A 22,865-nucleotide genomic window follows, 5' to 3' on the forward strand; every position below is an offset into this window, starting at 1 on the left:
CTTTCAACTTTCTGGTATTTGAAAATTTTCATAGAGAAAATTTTTCTATGCCTCCTGAAACAAAAAGTACTATGTTTTTCCTAACTTTCAGCAAAGGAGAGCTTAGGTACATATAAAGGTTAAGATAAAATTAAGAAAAAAGAGTGTGTAAATACAGTAATTATTCTTATGGGTGGTGAATGAAATAATTTCCTTATTTTACTAAAATTTATTTTTATAGCTTGGTCTTAAACTCAAACTGCAATAAAATCAACAAATTCAAACAATATAACCGAGCAGAGCTCCAAGCATCGCTTAAATTTTCAGAGATGCAAATTTGGTATGGTAAAATCTTCAATGAATGGTTAGTTTTCTATATCTAGATATCATGTATGTTCTTTTTACTTAAATATTATAGTCTTTAAAATCTTCTCTTCACATAGGAACATTTCATAATGTAATTGCATACAAGTTGTAGAATTATATTTAGAAAGTAAATTGCTAATAAATATTTACTGTGTTTTTTTAAAATAAAATACATCTTGTTATGTCTTTCTGTTTTGCCGATTTATTTTTATCATGTATATCTTATAACCATTACTCTATTTTGATGAATTTCTCAAATTGCAGGAACCTAGTGCTGAGCACAAGTAGCTTTTAAGGAGAGTGATTGGAATATTAATCTAACAAAGTAAATGGATATATCACAGGTTCATATGACTATTTTGTTATTATTTATGATTTGATAATTATCCACCAAATGTGGTCTATGTTTCCACTCTCTTATCTTGTAAATATGAGTTCTTTTTTATCGATTAGTTATAAAAGGAGCAATTCTTCAATATTTCAATGTGGGAATGATACAATTATGTACCTTATTCATTACATATTAGAGTGACTTTCCATTGCATTTTGGGAGTTGTATATGATATTCTGTTATTTACAATACACTATGTGTAATGATTTAGATGTCTGTGTTTTATCATGTTAAATATGGATTAGAAATATTTTGATGTCTTTAGATTTAATCCAGTTACCTCAACTATAATATTTTTCACATTTCTATAATCTTTGACTATTTATTCCCTCTAAACTACAGGAAGCTGAAATATTTATAGTTGTTTCCTTGTATTAGATCTTAAATAAATTCATACTATGAATGCACTCATCCATCATCATAAACTGTCCTTTCATCATTTACATTATGTTTTTGAATTATGTTAAATATAAGCTACTGTGTGGTTAGATTAGATGGTTTATTATTTGAGAAGATCAGATGGAATTTCATGAAGGACTCAATCTCCAGGAAGAATATTTTTATTACCTTATAATGTTTATGTACATGCACACACACATATATAATAATACACGTATTCCTGCTGTTAATAATTTGGGTATTGATTTGTTATATTTAAAGACATCAAGGAATTTTTTTTCCAATTAATTTCTATAAAATTGAAAAGGTTTGGGAAAAAGACAATTATCCTTTATATTTTGTCATTATAGGAGATGTCAATATGAAAGGAAATTAAAGGGAATATATATAATATAAACTCTGCTCTCTAAAAACAAAATCATGCTATCAATAGAATCCATGTTCATAAAGTAATTACAATATTGTGCATATAATACAATTTAAAAAGAAATTTTGAACTTAGATGAAGAAAATGAAGTCAGCAAATTTTCATTTCCTACATCCAAAGAAAATGGAACTTTCTATTTAGAAAAGCCATTGCTTCATGATAAAAAGTAATTTATATAATCTTACTTAATTGATGACTTCACACTAAAACTTTCTCTTCAAGAGAAAATTGGTAGACATTCAAGAAACATGGTATTTCCTAACTCACCTCATTTTAAATTAGAGCACATTTTTCTTCCCTATGCCAGAAAGTTCATCAAATATTTTTAGACAGTATGCTTACTCTGTTTTATTAAATGAGATGAAACAAGTGCATTTGTATGTATGATTTATTTTTTAAAAGTTTCAGTGCTTAAGCAAGGAGCTAAAAAAATATCAACACATCAAAGAGATATAGTACAGGCGTGATTTAAATCTCTCTGAGAAGGAAGAAAAACATCAGTGCTTCTCAACTCTTTCTCCAATCTATAGTTACATCTTACTCATTGGTAGCATTTAACATAAGGAGAACTATAGAAGTTTAAGATGCATTTCACAGAAATAAATACAACTTTTGAAAAACAATTATATGAAGAAATTAGAAGACAGCTAGAGACTGGGAGAAAACAATTGCAAAAGATACATCTGCTAAAGGACTGTTATCTAAAGTACACAAATAACCCTAAAATTCAACAATGAGAAAATTAACAACTTGATTTAAAAATGGACCAAAGACCTTAACAGACATCTCACCAAAGAAGATATGCAGACGGCAAATAAGCACAGGAAAAGATGCTCCACATCATATGTCATCAGGAAAATGCAAATTAAAATAACAATGAAAAACCACTATGCACTTATTGGAATGGCTAAAATACATAACAGTGGCAACACTAAATGCTGAGCAGGATGTGGAGTAACAGGAACTCTCACTTATTGATGGTGGGAATTCCAAATGGCACAGCCACTTTGGAAGACAGTTTGGTAGATCAAGCCATTAAATACATGGAGGCAACTTAAATGCATATTAATAAATGAAAGAAGCCAATGTGAAAAGGCTACATACTGTATGAGTCCAACCATATAACATTCTGGAAAAGGCAAAACTATGAGACAGTAAAAAGATCAGTGGTTACAAAGGGTTAGGGAGTAGGGAGGAACATTAGTTGAGCACAGAGGATTTTTAGGTAAGTAAAACTAACTCTGTAGGATACTATAATGGTGGATACATGTCATTATTTGTCCAAACCCACAGAATGAACAACACCAAGAGTAAACTCTAATGTAAACTATGGACTTTGGGTGACAATGATGTGTCAATGTATGTTCATCAGCTGTAACAAATATACCACTCTGGTGGGGGATGTTGATAATGGACAGCCTATGCGTGTGTGAGAGTGGGATTATATAGGAAATCTCTGTACCTTTCACTCAGATTTGCTGTGAACCTAACTAAAACTGCTCTAAAAAATAAAATTAATTATTAAAAAATTTATAATAACATATTACCTAAATTGACAGAGCTCTATGCATTAAAAACTTTAATAGGGGTTTAAATCTTTCTTTCTTATCATGTTAAGAACATTTTCCTCTACTCCTAGCTAATGTATTTTAATTAATCAGAAAAAGTCATTTGATTTATTTTTCAACACTAAACAAGATAAAGCACATTTTATTTTTAAAATATTAAGGTAATGAATTAAGAGATTTCCTATTACTGAATCACCCTTGTAATATTAGAGTTGATTTCATACATTTATTTGGAGTATTTGGTAGTCGTAAATCTATTTGTTTCTAGTTTTCCTTTTTGTCCAATATTGTTATCGGTAATACTATTAGCTCCATATGATTTGAATGACTTGAAAACCTTTTGATCCTTGTCTATGCTCTGAGACATTTCTTAAAGGTTTGATACAATTTTCTCACTCAAATATTTTATACATGATTCAAAATTAGACTGACAGATTGAAATTTTGGCCCAAAACACAGGAAAAAAACCACTAAGCAACACAAAAACAGAAGCAAATATGTAATACCAATTTAATTTTTTTCTATTAAATTCTCTTAAAATTTAGGTGCATATTCAACTTCTGCTTATATTTTCTTTTTTCTGTGAAAAGTAGCTCAGAATCTACAGATGGCAAAACTGGTATTTGTGAATTCCAGTAACAGTTTTATTTTTTTAAAAAAGCCCATTTTCATAAAATCATAAAATTTACTTTTCCAAAAAAGTTCTGAATATGTAATCTCACGAAAAATTTTTATTCTGTGAAATAAAAGTCAATTTATAAATGAAATGGAGAAAGTTTCTTTCTGATATCTACCCATTTCTTAGGGCATAGTAATAGTTCAAGCCCTCATTCAAGAACTGCACTGAGAGGAGACTTTTTCTCTGAGTTGCCTCGGATTAGGGTCTTGAGTTCCAGGGAAAAGGAAGTATCTATAAGAATGTGGCCTGATTCTTAAAACAATGATTTAGGGACCAGGGAAGATTTAGGTCAATTTTTATTTGACACAGACCTTGGCAAATTTTTAATAAAATGAATGTTATTATAGATAGAAACTAATTATCCTAATTACAACACCAATGGAGCTTCAGGATTTCTATCATCCTCTAGTCAGAAAATGTTCCCCAAAATGCCGGAAATTCAGGATCTCTTCAAAGAACAAAAACATGTTGAACTGCAATATAATAAGCGGTTTCTATGGCTTTTGTTCTTAAGAGACAATAATAGTTTTGATTCTTGGAAATATCTAATTATATGGGGAAGAAAATTCAGAGCAGAAAAGAAGATAATTTAAGCATAATTTTTAAAGTAATTAGAATTTGCAGAAAACAATTAAATCCCTTAAGAAATAATAATTCAAATTTAACATTAGCCACCACTTTTGTACTTTCCTAATCTCAATGTAAAAATATAAACTATTGTTATTTTAACAAAACAACTTCCATCTATTTTGAGGTTTTTTAGGAGTACATCTATGTGAACTGAACAGTGAGAAAGTTGGTAGTTATATTTACATGAAATTTGGAGAGCTTTTTTCATATTGGAAAAGTTCTATTATATATAATCATATCACATCTCTATAATTTAAAATTTAAAGTTGCAGGGGCTGGCCTGGTGGCCAAGTGGTTACGTTCGTGCTCTCTGCTGCAGGCGGCCCAGTGTTTCGTTGGTTCGAATCCTGGGCGCGGACAAGGCACTGCTGGTCAAACCACGCTGAGGTAGCATCCCACATGCCACAACTAGAAGGACCCACAACGAAGGATATACAACTACGTACTGGGGGGCTTTGGGGAGAAAAAGGAAAAAAATAAAATCTTAAAAAAAAAATTTAAAGTTGCAACACAAAATTTAAAGTTGTAACATAAAAAGTGTAATTTTGGGATTTACATTTGTGTTTTATTCTTTTCTTTGCACTAAAAATCTACTTAGTGTTTCTTTACTGAATACTTTTGACAAAAAGATGTTTATAGGGGAAGTAATAGTTATATTCTAAAAAATATGTTGCTGTTTTATCATCCAATTTACTATTTAAAACAGAATGTTTATCCTAGTCTAGCTGTAGTGAAGGGCAATTAATTCACATTAACCTGTCCTGAAAACAACTTTTTAAACTACCTGAGGTTTCTTTGAACCCTAGGCCAGCACTTCTACCACATTTTTTTTTAAACTCTTAACGTTTAACAGGACATATAGTTGTGGGAGATTTTCATGGGCTATTAAAAAGGTGCTAGCAGCTGTATTAATCTGACACAGTCTCAGTAGAATGATTCAAAGAGGGTAAGGTGGGTCTTACCAGCTTTACTAGGAAGTCTTATCAGTGATTGTTATTTGAAATTCCAACCAACCAGCTCAAAGTACACACTTAGCTAGTGTTTATATCTCCCTGGTTTAAATGGAAGCAAAAGTCACTAATTTAAGAAGGCTGATATCAGAAGAATTACAGAGTTTGGATAAGACCACATCACGAGCAGTAAATTGAGTCTAAATAAGGAATACACACACACACACACACATTCTTGCCTGCTAATGTCAATTTAAGTTGAGATTACAAGATAGTCTATTCAGGTAGAACGGAACAAAATCATTGTGTCTCTATGTATCTTCTTTAACATCAAAGATGTAATATATTTTGGTAGTTTAGTTTAGTCTTACTCACATTCTAATTTGGTAGGACCTTGATAGAGTGCAGATTCTGATTCAGTAGGTCTGGGAGGGCTCTGAAATTCTGCATTTCTAACAAGCTCCCAGGAGAGGCACATGCTGCTAGTCCAAGGGCCAAATTCTTAGTAGCAAGAGTTTATACCAGTTAAGTTTCCAGTGACTTGGGCTATGCATAAACAACACAATTCATTCTGTGAACCACTGTAGGACAGAATCCTTTAACTTTGGCAAATCTTTGCTTTCTGAAAAGCATGTACCTGTATTTTCCAAAGTCTATATTTAACTTAATGAACATTTCTACATGTAAAATTTGTAGCAAAGAACGGAAATATGCACATTTTTTAAATGGTAAATACTAAAATGATCATGTTAGAAAGAAACATGTTAGAAAGAGAGTTCAGAAGATATGGGTTTAGTCTCACTTTTCACCCAAGAGTAGGTTACTATTGACATCTTGAAGGCTACTTAAAGTTTATTCCTTTCAGTTTTCTACTTCACAGGGTTTTGGGGAAGATGAAGTGATCTTATGGGAAGCACTTTGAAGAGTATAAAACACTATATGAATACAGGATTTCAGTTGTTCATGATTGTTTCAATTATTTCTTTATGTAAGTACTGCAATTTTTCAATTCATTACTTAATTGTTGAAACATTCAAATATTCAGCATAATAATACTAAATGTCAAAGCATTTACAGATTTATTGAATTTAAAATTGCTGCTGATGCTTAAAGTAATTTTTGTTTTTGTTCAGTGCAACTACTCCATTAACCTCAGTCCTTTTTTTTTTTTTTAATTCCTTCCTATTTCTTGAAGAATAAAGATTATGGGGCTGGCCCCGTGGCCAAGTGGTTAAGTTTGTGCACTTAGCTTAGGTGGCCCAGGGTTTCGCCTGTTCGGATCCTGGGCACCTGGCACCACTTGTCAGGCCATGCTAAGGTGGCGTCCCACACAGCACAACCAGAGGCACTCACAATTAGAATATACAGCCATGTACTGGGGGGCTTTGGGGAGGAAAAGAAAAAAGATTGACAACAATTGTTAGCTCAGGTGCCAATCTTAAAAGAAATGTATTTTGAGTGCTAATATAGAGTCATTTCCATAGATACCTAATATAGACGAATAAAGGTGTTTTCTAAACCAATTTGATACTTCCAACTTAGTTTTTAATAAGTGCAGGGTTTGTCTCATTTTATTGTAATAACACAAAGAAATTGTTTCTCATGTCTTTAATATAGACAGAGCAAACAGCCACTAGTTCAATAATTTCTGTTCAATCAAAATACTTGATATGATTACTGCAAACACATGAAAGTCGTTGATCAAAGATGTCCTGTACCTTGTTGGTTCATCCTAGCCCTATAAACCCAAATTCTATCATTTGAATCGTTGGTATGACTAGATTTCCCCTTAATCCATGCAAAAATGAGTAAGGTTTTGTGGTAATCTATGTGTTTTGTTTCCTATCTTCAAAATTCATTTATTTTTGTTTGACTTACAAGTTTGCTTTCTTGTCCTGCAAAACATGAGCATAATTTGTTCATTCATTCTTAAATGTGTTTAGAAAACACATTTGATAAACAAACACTAACTCTGTGGGTGCTAAGTGATTAAGTGGTAGTCATCCGTTTGACATCAGCCTTGTCATTATATAACTTTCAGGATCAATGAGATTAAAGTTCACTAAATTATAAATGGGTCATAATACAATATATAAGCCCAAAACACAACTCTGAGCTGGCTGTAACTTAAATCCCATTGTATGCTAAGCAGAAAAGGCAGAGTGGATCCCAAAGGGAAAGCTAAATCTGCTGTTACCAATTTCCCATATGCATTCGTGTTAGGATTTCATAAATGGATGAATTAGATAACTCTCTTTGATATCGAGAACCTGGCAACTTTTTAAATTAGAATTAAACGATCAAAGAAGATTATTTGGATATATATGAATTTAGACAAATTTATAAGCATATTTAGAAAAGAGACATTTTTGATGGGTTCCCTTATTCTATCAGCCTCCATGAAATCCAAAACCAGTTATAATTTAGCAAATCATCAAGCAAAATAATAAAAACTATACTTCTAATGAATAAGAAAATTATACTCATTAATTTACAAAATTACTACTACTAATAAATTGTAATTAGTTTTCAAATGCATATCTTTACTTTTTAACCAATATATTTTAAAATAATAATAATACCACATGTATAATGGTATACAGTTTAAAATGAAGAATTTATGCGGTGATCAAAAAGTGCCCTTAGGAAAGCGACAGATTGCTGAGAGCAAGGTATGGGAGGCAGGGGTGGGAGGTGAAGGAGCTTGGATTTTCTCTTGTTTTATTTCTTAAATCATATAGTGACACAAACATTTCTAACCTGAAAATGTTCCTTTTAAGGGCATCTAAACACACCTGAATATTCCTTACTAATATTATTGGGAAAATATTTTAAAGATCCTTTTCCAGGATAACATTTTGTAATTTATGTTTAGTTGATATATGAAGTTTAGAACATTTTAATGCCTTTTTGTCATGTGTAAGTAACTTCGTAATAAGTATGTCACTAAGCTTAGAAAATATTCTTTCTCTTTTTATGGAAGCAAAGGAGGAGTAGTAGATTTATTTTCATCAAAATGTACAGAAATCATTAGACAAGAAATCCTGTATGTATAAACTCTGTCTAAGGAAAGGACATAGAACACTACCACTTCATCTTCTCCTGTTTTCTTTAAGCCACTTTCATTGCTTTACTAGAAATATGTGACTGTTCCATTAAGAGAGAACGTGCATTCTACTACATTTTTAGTGACTTGACATATTTAGGTATTTTTATTGTTCCATTCTTTAAAATTCTTGAATAATATTATGAAACCAGCTAACACCAACTGAGTTGTTTGTTTGTTTTTGGTAATAGTAGTCATTTTTCCAAATGCTTTGTGTGAATTTACTCATACATGATCTTCATAACAACCAAAATGGAGAAACTATTATTATTTCCACATGAAAAAAGGGGATATTGAGCACAGAGAACTAGTGCCCAAGTCAGGCAGTCGAGCTCCATAGACTCCACATGCTTAGCCACCATCGCAAAGGTTATAGATGTCTTCACATGAAAAAATTTAAAAGCTGAGCTGTGATACATCAGGATAAATGATTTTCATAGAGTCATCAGTGCAGTCAATGTCTTCTTAAATATTATATTGGAAAAACGTTAATAAAAAATTAAGCTAGGGGCCAGGCATAGTGGTTAAGTTTGCATGCTCTGGGTTAAGTTTGCAGCCCACGGTTTGCTGGTTGAAGCAAACCAGGTGAAGACCTACACCCTACTCATCAAGCCACACTGTGGTGGTGTCCCATACACAAAATGGAGGAAGATTGGTATGGATGTTAGCTCAGCGACAATCTTCCTCAAGCAAAAAGAGGAAGATCGGCAACAGATGTTAGCTCAGGGCCAATCTTCCTCACACACAAAAATTAACCTAATGGTTTCTTTACTTAAGTGGTGAGTATTGCACTTACTAGAGCTAAGGTAACACTTAGAGAAGGACATTTTGTCAAAATTTAGCCTTTGTTTATTTCTTTGTTTTATCTGCTAATTTTGTTAAGCTTAATTTAATTAAAAAATTTGTTTACTACAGTCATGCACTGCTTACCAATGGGGACATGTACTGAGAAATGTGTTGTTAGGAGATTTCACTGTGCGAGCATCATAGAGTGTACTTACACAAACCTCAGTGGTATAGCCTACTACACACCTAGGCTGTATGGTACTAATCTTATGGGACCACCATCTTATATGTGGTCTGTCATTGACCAAAATATCATTATGTGGCACATGACTGCATTTTAATACGAAAGCTAAATATTTTATATATTCTTGATGTACTAAGTGCCCCATATAATGATAATAATCAGTTAAATAAAAGAAAACAAAATAGCCAGAGGCCAGATTTAAAAAGGCAAACATGCCCTTTAGACTGGTTCACTATATTAATTTGCCAAATGTGCATTATGTACTATGTATAAAGCTGGTATGGAAATGATAGCAGCAGCAATCGCAGTTATCATGAGCATTTACCATATTATTGAACACTGTTCTTATTACCCTATATGGTCTGTCTCATGTATCCTTGGAAAAACAGTATATTAGTATTAACCCTGTTTCACAAATCTTATATGAGTGATGAAAATAATACATAGGCAGTAGGTGGAGGATGCAGGATACAAACTTAGGCAATTGGCCTCCAGAACCTGCAAAGTGGACTCATTGAAGAGCTTCTTAGTTGGTGTATCGTAGAGTGTAAGGCAAAGTGATAAATACAAACACGCAACTATGTGCTCTTGGGATTCAAGGGTGGGAAAGATTAAACTCCATCAGGAGAATGGTATAGTTAAATGAAAAAGATAATACAATTGAGGATAACCAACTCTATTAGATTTGAGTATGTTAGTGTTTAATATTGGAAAGGTCATTTAGGATTAGATGACAAAGGACTTGACAGGCAGAGAAATCTGGATTCAATTCACTTGTAAATTGAGAGACAGAAACAATTTTTGAATGGGAAAGTATTGTGATAGCCATCAGAGCTGTATTTAGGGACACATCCGCCTGTGGTATCTAAAAAGGAAAAGCATATATGGATTATTGTGTTAGGTAGTCTTACAAAATTAAGTGTAAATAATAATTTATTGACTAAAGCAAATTTTAATCATCAAAACCTGCATGCAGAAATTTTTGTCTTAAGCTTTCAGCCTTCATTTCTTAGTGTGATGATCTAATTTGATATTTGTAAAAATAAATAGCAGAATATATATTCTCATCGGTCAACATTTCTTTTTGACTCAGGATTAATTTTATTGGGCATGTGAAGATTACACATCGTAAAATAGTTGGAGTAAATAAATGAATAAACACTTTGTGAACATCAAAAAGCAGGTTACTTTATAACTTTTTTTCATTTAGATATTATCATATTAGCTTTGGAGACATCATAATTAAAATCTTCCAGTCTGAAAGCTTCTGAAATCTTCCACTATGAAAGTATTTGCGTCAAGCCTAAATTTAATAATATTATAAACTTATTCCTTCCACTCACAGTGATTAGAACATAACAAGTGGGTTTTTTTTTTAGTCAAAACTATTCATGCCATTAAAATTCAAAGGCATTGCTTGCCATCATTCAACTTTATCTGGCTAAAATCCTTTAATTCCCAAGCCCTTGCTGTTGGGGAGCTCTGGGTTCATCACACTTAACCTCTGCCTAGGCTGCTCAGAAAGGAATTTGTTTCAGTCCATTCATAGTTTCAATAGTTGAGCAAGCCACACGCAACTGCACACTGGTCTTTTATCCTGAGCACACTAATCTGATTGTTTTTCCACTCTACAAACTCTGGGTCAACAATCAAGCTACTGCCAGAAACTAATTAATTTGCAAACAGGCTTCTGTTTTCGCAGAGGGAAAGCTTTTGAGAATCATGTCAGAGAGGCCAGTCACACCATGGTTACACGCATTGTCATGGCATCCACCTCTTTGGGTAAATCTCTTGCTTGGTGTCACTGCACACATGAACCCAGATTACCCAGTCAGCAGGAAATCCCTGTTGAGGCCCACCAAGTTCTGAACGTACTCTAGAAGAGGAAATCGGCATAGACAGGCTCTGTATTCATTAAACTGAGGTAAGACTACAGAGAAAAATGTTAAGAATCCAAAGGAAAAAGAGAGGTAGCTTTAATTTAAAGAATTTTCCAAGATACTGTCTCATTTTTATACATTTTCATCGATTTCAATTTAAAAATTGAGATTTCCTTGAGTAAATGCGGTAATATCCTTAAATGTTATTTTTCTACTCTTACAATTCAACTGTAAGTTATAAATTAAGTGGTTCAAAGTTTTTGACTAATATGCCAATCTTGAGAGTTGTACCCATTAAAGAGCCCACCACTAAAAAATGTTAAAATAGTGTATCCTAACAATTTTATTCAGGTACATTTTCTCAGAGGCCTGAAAAAAATAAAATCACCCTCCACACATTGCCACTAGTGAGTTAATTTTTATTCAAAAGTTTTATTCACTTTTCCTCATTAGCGCAATGTAATTTCAAACAAAACCGATTAAAAGTGACTACGTTTCTTAGACAAAGTGTGACATCGAAAATACGTCTTAAGAAAAGGAGATCAAGTAAAGATATATTTCGGTAACATTTTGCTCTTTATGAAAAAAATAAAGTATAATTAGTTTATTAAATTTATCATTATTTCGAGAGTAGAATAATTTCATGATGTATATTTACTTTTTGAAAAGATTATACTTCTGCAGGGTGTGCATTCTTTATCAGGATGAAAATGTTTCTGGGTAATAAATTCATGAGAAAAAACATTACTAGGTTGTGTTTAGATATATATATGAATACTTGTTTTAAACTTATTACATATCCTTGTTTCAGCATAATTTCAGCAAAAATAACTAAAAACATTTTTATTTGCGGCTCTCCCCATTGATCCCTCAGAATTGTTAACTAAAAAATACAAAGTATAATTCCTAGAAGACGTAATTCAAAGCTTCAGAGAGACTGCATCGGTGCTGCTTCTTTCTCAGGCTGTGAACCAAGAAAACCTTTGTGGCTGCTGCTGCTTTCTAACCAAATGATCACTCAACTTCTTTAATACTCATCTGCTCACATAACCATAGAAAAAGGCTTCCAGAGGGGTTTTTTCCCCCAAGGTCAGCAAAATATCACTAACGTACTTCATCAGAGAAATAATTCAAAGTGGCATCATTAAGACTTATGACATTATGCAAAACTAGATAACGCATTTTGCTTATTTTAAAAAATCCAGTTGGATACTCTGACATAGTTTATGCCTTTAGAGATGGTAGAATTAAACAGTACATTGAGAGTCGTACAAGTGATTTGACATTAGGTATCTGGAACCATGCAATATTAATTAGTGCTCTCATAGTTTATTTGTGGTCACATTTCTTGGTTCTATTTTCATAAAAATATATCTTGTAGAGAAATTTGAATCTTTAGAGAACATGAACTATCCTAGCGCGTGACCACAGAGGAAGCTCTGCTGATTCCAATAAGGGCAGACCGTCCTGGTTTGAGTGTTACAAGTGAGAGGAAGTGGAATGATGACTTGCATACCATTTCAATTAGAGAAAAAAGTAAGTGAGTTGGTCTATCCACAGGCATGATCCTTTTAGGAAATTCCACTAAAAGAAAACAAGTCTTCCTGAAATGAGTGGGAAGGCCTCACGCTCTGGGCCCTGTAATTAGGTCTGTTTGTGTTCACAGGGCCTTGGCTCTCTCAAGCATCCATATGGTTTCATATATTAAACCCAACTCTGACGGCCCTTTCACCCTGACTCAAATATAATCACGCACAAAATGAATCTGACAAAGCTTCCTAAGCTTGCTCCACCCAACAGAAGTGGGATAAAGGATACAGAGAAAATTCACATTTATTAGCTGCTTATTATATGCCAATCACTTGCTTAGTACTTTTTACACATTATCATGTGGTCATTTTATTTCACAACTGTAAGAGGTAGGTAGTATTAGTCCAATTAAAAATCAAGTCCAAAGTCAAGGTGAAACTTTGTCCCACTCTAAAGTCTATAGTTTTTCCTTCATATCATACAGCATCTGAATATTAGTCCAAGACACAAACAATATTGGAAATATGTCCATCAAACAGAAAAATAAACATAGGTTAGCCATCCATCTGCTCTAATGAATGGCAAATATGTACAAGAACTAGGTGGTACATTTACATACTAAATGTAATTTAGTAATTTCTTAAAATCATTACTATAACAACAGTATAAACTTACTTGTTTCTTTATTATACATATGCACAGAAAAATTTTACCTAACTTTCCTATTGTTAGTGAGTTGAAATTGGAATTGAAATTTAAAACAGTAGAATATTGAAAGAATTTATGAAGCACAAGAAAAAAGCATAGTGAATTTGGGTACATCATATCAAACACGTACAAGTACATTATCTGAAATCAAAAGTTGTTCTAACATCTAACAACTATAAACTATGGGCTAGTGTAAATGGTGATTTTCAAAAAGCAGTTATGTAAAAAATCAGTAGATTCTATCTTTCTCATGATTTTTCATCTAAAAGTATTACCCCTCCCTAATTTTTGCTATTAAAATAAAACTGAATTTAAACCTTTATTGATACTATTATAGAAAATGTAAATATTAGTGAGCAATTATGAAAAGAGTGAAATTCCATTTTAAAAAAAAGTAATTCAAGATCCAATTCCAGGTAACTTTTATTTTTCTTAAGCAAGGAGAAAAATTAGAAGTCATCTAAAATAAGCCAACTGATTCTTCCAAGATAACTGAATTGGTTTGAACTGATTTGAGAAAAGTAAAGTCCTGTGCCAAAATTAACTTTAATAGTCCTGAAGATTTTTCAAAAAGTACCTTGCAAGGTAATTTATTACTTCTGGCAGCACAAATGATTGTGTAGTCTACGCTGATGCCTCAAAACTCATTTATTTTATGCATGAATGTGTAAAGATTATGTTTCCCGTTTTATTCTGGAAAGGTATTTAATTCCATGAGGCTTGTGATTCACACAGTCCCTTGGTTCTATCTCAAACGTGCCTGCATCCCCCGTCCTCCAGCAGTTCTAGTTTCTGCACCCTGTCAAATGCAAGCCCTGTGCAAATTTGGTAAAATCAGTTCTCACATTTAGTGCTGAGAGGCTGATAACTGAATTCTCAAATGAACTACACATTTGCAGAGATGAAGTACAGAGCTGTGGACAATGACTCTTTTCCCACAGTGTAAATTCTTCAGACTCAGCTGTCAACATGTGAGTGTGTAGCACAAAAGCAGCTTTAACTTGACGATTTTTTTCCTCCAAGGCCATAAAAATGAAATGGATACTATACTCTCCTTTATGTCATTCCATCTTGCACTGAGATTTTCTTTCTCATGGACAATGAAAGCCTGTATGCCCTTCAGAGTTCTTAGTAGATCAAAGTCTCCTTCTTGCTGAATAAAAAGTAAACATTTTCCCTTCTACATAAATATTTCAATTTGAGAATAGACCAGATAGCAAGGCTGAAAGAGGTTTTTTCCTACTAATTTTGACTTCATACAAAGCCAAGGTTTAATAATTGACAGCGGATAGTCCAAAATTGTCCTTTCGCATTTTGGAGTTTGGCTCTTTTATAGTTTTATATAGATAGCCTTATTGTGATCTCAGCATCTTTTCTTTTCCTTGGTGAGGCCTCTACTTTCTCCGATGGTTGCCCAGGTACCACTATACCTCCTCTACCCACAGGGGTGGATATTTGACTATACGTCCGATCTTTTTTGATTGCCACAGGGTTTGTACTCAAATCATGAATGATCTTAGGCATCATCTGCATTTAAGAGAACAACAATAGAGAAGTGATGTCAAACTTATTGGAAACTCGAGAGAGCAGGAAATAAGAGAAACTAAGAGAAGTAACTCTTTTAAAGAGAATGGGCTAGTTAACAGTGACAAATACTGCAGGTGAGATTGTCTAAATGAGGGTTGATAAAAAGGTATAGTAAATCATTAGTGACCTTTGGAGGAGCTGTTTCATGAGATCAAAGTCAGTTTGAAAGCGGCTGAAGGTGGTAAAAATGTTGAGGAAATATGTTCCTAACCAGGCTATGACACATAGGGACTTAATGGCATACCATGATTAAGGGATAAACAAGCAAGTTTTCAGGTCAGAGGAAGAAATCTGTGGTGAAGAAGAGACACAGACAGCAAAAGAAACACAAATTGGGTAAATTTATGAAAAAACATCAATGCAATTAAGAGCAAGAGCAGGAGGGTCAAATGTGGAAGGTAAGAGGCACACCATTCTCACTAATACATGAAAAATCCTGGGACAATCAGAAATGCTGTTGCAGGACAGAAGAGATGTTGACTGAGGTAATTTGAGGTATGCTTTACATTTTGAATAAACATCATGTTTAAAGTATGGGATATATTAGAACACAGATTGTTACACACAACTCATAGTCTCCTGAAGTTTCAGTAAGGTTCAAGTGGCAGAATTGTGACTTGCCTCTAACAAACCAATGAAAGACACAGGTGATGAAATGAATTTTCGGTTCCCCCAGAAAAGCAGGAAAATCAAATATGGTAGAAGTTCAAAGAGTGAGGCAAATAAGTATCTTACTGAGAACACAGATGGACTGTAAATCGTGAGCTTTGTACTTATTAATGAGGCATGTGAAACCAGGAAAAAGTTCATGGATGAGAGACTAGTGACTGAACAGTTTTACTGTATAATATTGAAGGCAGATATAAATGGAAATAATCATTTAATAATAAAAAATAACCATGCTAATATTGTGGGGACCATTATAAAAATCTTTGATGAATGTGTAAGTGAATAATAAAAAGAAACCTACTAGATGAATATATAAGGATTATTTGGTTTAAAATCTGAATGAACATAGCACTTATTTTAGGTTTATAAATTTTGTACATTTTCTCCTATATTAAGTTTATTTATGTTCTAAAAAGAGAAAGAGAGTGAAAAAAAGTATCTACTTCATTAAGTAGTGAAGCCAGTGCCTGAAGTTCAGAAAACTGGGTTCTTGTTCCAAATCTTCTACTACTAGGTTAGATGTAACGTTAGATAAAAGATTAACCTTAACTTCCTCACCTATAAAACAGGAGAGAGGATTTTAGGAAGATTAAAGGAGAATCAAGTGAAATGATATAAAAGTTCTTTGAAATTTTGAAAACCCTTTCAACATAATGCTGTTATTAGTGCTACAACTTTTTTTAAACATTCAGTAGCTTATATGGTGCTCTCAAGGCAATATGAGAGGTGTGGAGGAAAAAAAATACTACATCATGAAATTTGTTGTGGTGTCCCTGTAAGATAAGACTGGTAAGTCATCTTATCTTTTTCCACTGTCTCCCTTCCGTAGCTCCAGCCCAGAACTATTTCCTTCCATACTTAACTACTGAGAAACTTCAATTTTGGCACAAAGCTATATTTTCCTGAATTTTTAATCTCTCTTTTCTCTTTTTGCCACACTTTCTCACACCCACAGTAATGAAGTCACCACCACGAGCCTAACTGCATACTGAAGTCATACTGTTTGTATTGTACAAGAAAAGCTCTCCATTGAATGACTACAGTTAGAACGTGTTACGTGCTTATGCTCTTGCACACACCACTTACCATTAAGCCACCTGGAATCGTGCTGCTCTGTCCTGATTGGGTGGTGCTGCCCAAGAGTTCGGAAGATAGCAAAGTCTCGCCCCATAAAATCAGCTGCTGTTCCAGAGTATAATTCTCCATCTGTGTTGTGGCAAAATGAAACCACATACACACACTTTAATTCAATTAAGCCAAGAAAAACAACACAAGCAAAATACAAGTTTGATGTTAAGACCATGCTAAAAAGAAAACAGAAATGTTCTCTGCATCATTATGCAAAGCTACTTATTTAAATCCTATGTCTTTGCTGAAGAAAGTATTTTACTAAATGATCATTCACTGATTAAGTATCTGACTACTCATTTAGTACTAACTTAGACAAGTTGAGTAAAATATGATTCAGAGGACATTACTAAGACACGAAATTTTATTCTTTTCTACTGTGACCAGAGACAAACTTAGAGTGCAAAATGCAAATTATATTTATCACAGTTTGTTTTTACATGTGTAAAGCTACTATAATTTAATATCCTTATTTATTAGAGTGAGGTATCATTGTAACTATTGCTTATAGTTTTTTATTTTAATGGAGATTAAATTTATAATATACTTCCTCTTTAGTGGGATCTGAATTAATGAGATTTTGCTATAATTTAGAAAGGACTAATACTTTCCTTGCCAAATTTTTTTCTTGCTTTTTATTTTTTAATATATCAAGTGGGAGAAATGTCTAACTTGATATAAGCTATCATATAATCCAAAAAACAAGTCACAGCATAGTCTCAGATATAACAGAAATGCGCTTGCAGAAAATTTTGACAAGCACAGGTCATTATCACTACAGCTCAAGATTCTGTTGTGCTTTGACTCATTACTATTTAAACTGAATTAACTCTAGGTCAGAGTTTAATAATGAAGGAATCATATTTAGAAAATTAGAATAGAAAGGAAAAGAAAAAAGGAAGGAGAAAGAGAAGTTAATATTTACTGAATACCATTCTGTGTTTGCCAGGCAGTCAGGCACAGGCTTGACATTTTCAAATTATCTCATTTAGTTCTGTCAACAACCCCATGATGTAAATGTTATCCCTATTTTACAGTTCAAGAAACCCAAGGTTGCTCAGCTAAAGACTAGGCAAGTCAAAGTGAAAGTTCAAATGTAGGCCTGTTTAATCCCAAACCCTTACGCTAAACCATACCACTTTTTAATAAACTGAAGTTTATAAAAATTACAATTTCTTTCCTTTAAACAGAAAATGCCTCATATTATTTCCTGCTTACTTACACTGAATTATCAGCAAAACAAAACAAAAAAATATAAAATTTTCTCTAAATAATCTACCATAATGACAGTAAAACAATATTATCTTGTTGATCATTTGGACAAGTTAATGTTTCTAAATTCATTGATTTGAAACATATTCCGAAAATAAAGTAGGAATAGATAAATCAAAACTGAAACATTTGTATAACACTATCATTTCCAAAAGACTTTCATATTTATTAGATGAATCAAAAACTTTCTGTGCATCTTCAGTTATAAATGCCTTTGGGGAAATCTTATTAATTTGATTCTTTATGTGATATTCTATGTTCACACCCTCAATTCTCACTTGCAAATAAGGGCTTTGTAATGAAAACAGACATTCTCAGTGATCCAACCCAAGTCAATTCTTTCAATAGAACCTGTGATTCTCTGATGTGTTTGGATGTACCAGGCTTTGGAGACCCTCTACAGAGAGAATCACTGAGCAACTCCAAGTCATGATTTTAAATATTAATAGAAAGACGCCTTATGTTGGAGATTAAGTTTTAAAAAATTGCTCATTTATTTTGGATTATTGTCAATCAAGACAAATAAAAATGATGGTCTGGCAATATATTAAGTAAAAACTACTAGCTAAATGAATGATAGTCATATGACATCCTAAATCGTCATAGTATGGTATCTTTGGGCTTCAAAAGCGTCCTGTGTTCTCTTCACTTAATTAAATATCATGTTCAATTTTGACTTGCTCTCACGATAATATGCTGCAATAACAGTTTAACTGCCCACAAAGTCAAGAAATAACCATTTTCTAAGAGCACAAAAAACACTATGAATAAGGTATCTATAAGTTTCAAAGGTATCTTGAAATATTTAAATGCCCATTGTCTGCTTAATTTTAACCTGTATTCAATAACTATAACACTTTTATTAAGGTTGATATTTTATCTTTTTACAAATAATCGAGAAATAGATGTGATGAATTTTTAAACTTCAGGTGAATTATTATTCTTGATCTGGGTGAATAAGAAGGTGTTAGTTAAAAATGTGTCGTGAAAGCGGCCTAAAATGCTCATGTCAATTTCAAACATTTTGATGTTGGAACACCTGTCAAAGAATGCCTTGTGTCCTCTTTATCTTGAAAAATTCAAAAGTATTAAATTATTAGTTGAACCTCATTGCCCTTTCAACCACATGTTACGTGATGAATATCCGGAAAGGTGAAAATAAAACAACCAAAAGGTGAAAATGAAACAATTTCATATCAGAGTGTAGTCAGGTAAGACTATGCCCAACAGGAAGTATAACCAGAAATAGAAAAGTAAAGAATGTCGTTAATTGTTTTTCTCTTAGCTTGCTTTAGTGTGAGTAAAATCCAAAATTATGGTTATTATTACATATAAACTCTATTCAGGAGAGAGCTGAAATGACGCAAACAACAACAAAAGAAACTACCATTTGGATATAGATAGGTATTTGTTTCTCTTACTCATTTGTTTAGTTGTTTTATAACTTATACTTATTTTTTTATCCATTCCCACATGAGGAAGGCAAAAATTAATATAAATAAAGGCAAAGGCAGAAAGACAAGAGTGATTTTGTTTCTCTTTTGACAACAGATAGGTCAATCATTCAGAGAAAACAGAAGAGTTCTTCAGTAGAAGAGCTATTGACTTAGTTTATCACTAAAAACAGAATTAAATTAAGAAATTGACTTAGAAACCAAGCGAAGGAACAAGTTTAGGCACCAGTTGCCCCCAGTCATAGGAAATTACCTCCCACCCAAATATTATTTTTAGCAAGAGTCAATATGATTTCTGTGAGCTGGAGGGCACCAGATGATTAGATGGCCATGAAGGGTACATTCTCATATTGTCAATGCTCAATATCAGTAAGTATTCGTTTACACCAGGCCTTAGATCAGATTTTCTGCTGAAAAGTCTATAGGATTCTTATGAAGGTTGATTGCTTCAGCTTCAGATATTATATGACATATTTGTTATTTGACCCAAATGTACAGGTGGTGGAATATCCTATTCTTGTATTCTCTTAAGCAGATATATAATATTGATTCAGAGTATATTTCATTTAATACACTTGTGCATTTGCATCATGTTTCAAAGACTTATTACATTCTGTGGCTATCTGAAATGATCTAATGATATCTGAGTATAAGAAATTTATTATACCTCAATTGGCTTAGTTTTGGAGAACAAATATCTTTAAAAAAAAGCCTGCTTGCCAAACTTCTTTTGTAGTTTCTAGGTCATTCATTTATGAAGTTATCAAATTACATGTTGATTCTTGGGCACAGTCTTAATTTTCTAGTTTTATGACCCCAAATATAAGTCTTCTTGAAAATCTGAAGTAGTATATTAGGTAAATGTTATCCTATGATGATTCAAATAGCATTATGGCTAAGATACATACTTTTGGGTTTTCCATATATAATGAGGTACCAGTAAAAGAAAATATGATATTTGTCCAATTTTATTAAATCAATAAGTAGAATAATATACTCAAGTAGTTGTTATGTGTGTCAAAAAGTGGTTGTGGATACTCTGTCCAACAAAGTTTTTAAAAGTCTCTCTAAAAAAAATACCACATAGGCAGTTTGATGTCTCAAAAATTATACATCAGACTAAGATAAATTAGTGCTGAGAGAATGTAGCTAACAATCTAGAAATTGTCAAATATGAAAATCGCTATTTGAGTACACTGCCATTCTTTCTTAACTGTAAGCTTTCTTAACTGTCTCTAAGGAGAACATTCTTTACTCAGATGAGCACAAAGTTTAGTGAACTGCAATTCCACCGAGGCAGAGTTACCTGAGAAGCATGTTAAAAACAAAAGTTCATATGTACTCAACTTTCTGTTCATAGCTTAAAATGAAGTAAAAAATGTGGCTTAGATCAGTTAATATATTGGATTACAATTCCTACGAAGGTTGTGGTGAGGAGAAAGAGAGGGTGAAAAAAAATTTACTGATGAAATCGCCACATTACTAACACAGGTGTGAAGTGTGACATGGATGTGAGCAAAAATCAAACAAACCTAAAGACCAAACCATTATGTTCTTAACACCTGAAGTCAATTCCATTTCACAGAGTAGCAGAGTAATTAGAAAAGAGAAGAAAAGAAATTTATCTCTCTCCTCTCTCTCTCATCTCCTCCACCCCATGACAGCATGAATGAGATCCATTTCTTGAGAATGGAAGGGTGTGGGAATAATTTTACATTTTTACATTTATTGAGCACCTTATCCATATCAATAAATATAATATGATGGCTTTATTACTTATGTTGTTCACTTAAAATGAATATTTTTGAATAGTTAATATGTGCACATGGTACAAAATTAAAAATATAAAATTTATAAGGTACCAAATCTGTCTCTGAGCCTCCCTACAGGCAAGCACTCCTATCAGTTTTCTTTGGTTTCTACTTCCATTTGTATTCAAGAAATATACAAACACCCAAATGTATTATGCTATTACATGGTCTCATTTAATCCTCACAACAAACTAGCAGAATTAGCATGGCCCTGCCATTTTATATATAAAGAAATTGAGGCTCAGAGAGGTTCAAATAATTTTGTCAATTGTAGTTACTTAATTTAGGGAGTACCTTATTTGCTCTAATACCAAATGATAGCATATTCTAATGTCAAATTATGCTCTTTCCTGAGACAAGGTGGAATTCTAGCTTGAGGAAATAAACCATAGCTAGTAGTCCCAGACCTTTTAAATAGATCTCAATAACATCTCTTAGTGATAGACTATTTCTAAATTATTAGTGCTGAAATGCTTGGAGAAGACTTCAATGAAGAAATAAAACTTCTTTCAAGTTGACTATTCCTTGCACATCGTGAAAACATGAGATAATACTTAACTAGTTAGGAAAATATTGGGTTTTATTCTTGTGTTCCCACCTGGCATTTATTCAGAGTAGGGGAGCAACTGCTATTTTTAATAAAGAATTTTTAAACAAAGTCATAAAACTATTTACAAGTGGGTGAAATAATAAATACTTAAAAAATAAATACTGGAGCAATTTCATATTGAAAAAAATGAAATGATTTTTATTAAAGGAGATGTAAAAAATTAACCTTACTAAGGTGATTTGAAAAACTTAGAACATATTACAAGATTGGAGACTTCATTCAGTAGCTATGCATTGTCCAAGAGAGAATCCATATTTTCTATGGTTATCAGCTTAAAAATCCACAGCATTTGGAAAAGAGGTTATAATAAACCTTCACAGGTTTCATAAACTAAATTTTTTATGCTGTCATCTGGTTGTAAAGTTTACTACTGGTTGAAACTGCTTAATAGAGGGATTCATGGTATAAAAAGTATCTACTAGGGGCCATCTCATGGCCTGGTTGTTGGGTTTGGTGCACTCTACTTCAGTGGCCCAGGTTCATGAGTTTGGAGCCCAGGCATGGACCTACACCACTCATCAGCCATGCTGTGGTGGTGACCCATATACAAATGGAGGAAGACAGGCACAGACGTTAGCTCAGGGCTAATCTTCCTCACCAAAAAAAAAAAAAAAAGGTATCTGCTATGAAGTTGTCAAGATCCATCCAGCCAGTTTACAGATGATTTGAGACAAATGTGAAATTTTATTTC

At 32.9% G+C, this 22,865-nt stretch overlaps 1 protein-coding gene across 3 annotated transcripts in view; it reads right to left on the minus strand.

Annotated features, from left to right (window-relative positions):
- SEMA3A (semaphorin 3A) overlaps nt 1–22,865 on the minus strand; it is a 451,042-nt gene that overhangs the window by 59,610 nt on the left and 368,567 nt on the right. For all 3 annotated transcript variants that reach the window (XM_014739188.3, XM_070264479.1, XM_001491234.5), the window contains one exon: nt 16,986–17,105. In XM_014739188.3, coding sequence (XP_014594674.1) covers nt 16,986–17,105 — 120 coding nt within the window. The remainder of the gene's footprint in view (nt 1–16,985; nt 17,106–22,865) is intronic.

Source organism: Equus caballus, chromosome 4 (assembly GCF_041296265.1).
Source record: "Equus caballus isolate H_3958 breed thoroughbred chromosome 4, TB-T2T, whole genome shotgun sequence".
Lineage (NCBI taxonomy): Eukaryota > Metazoa > Chordata > Mammalia > Perissodactyla > Equidae > Equus > Equus caballus.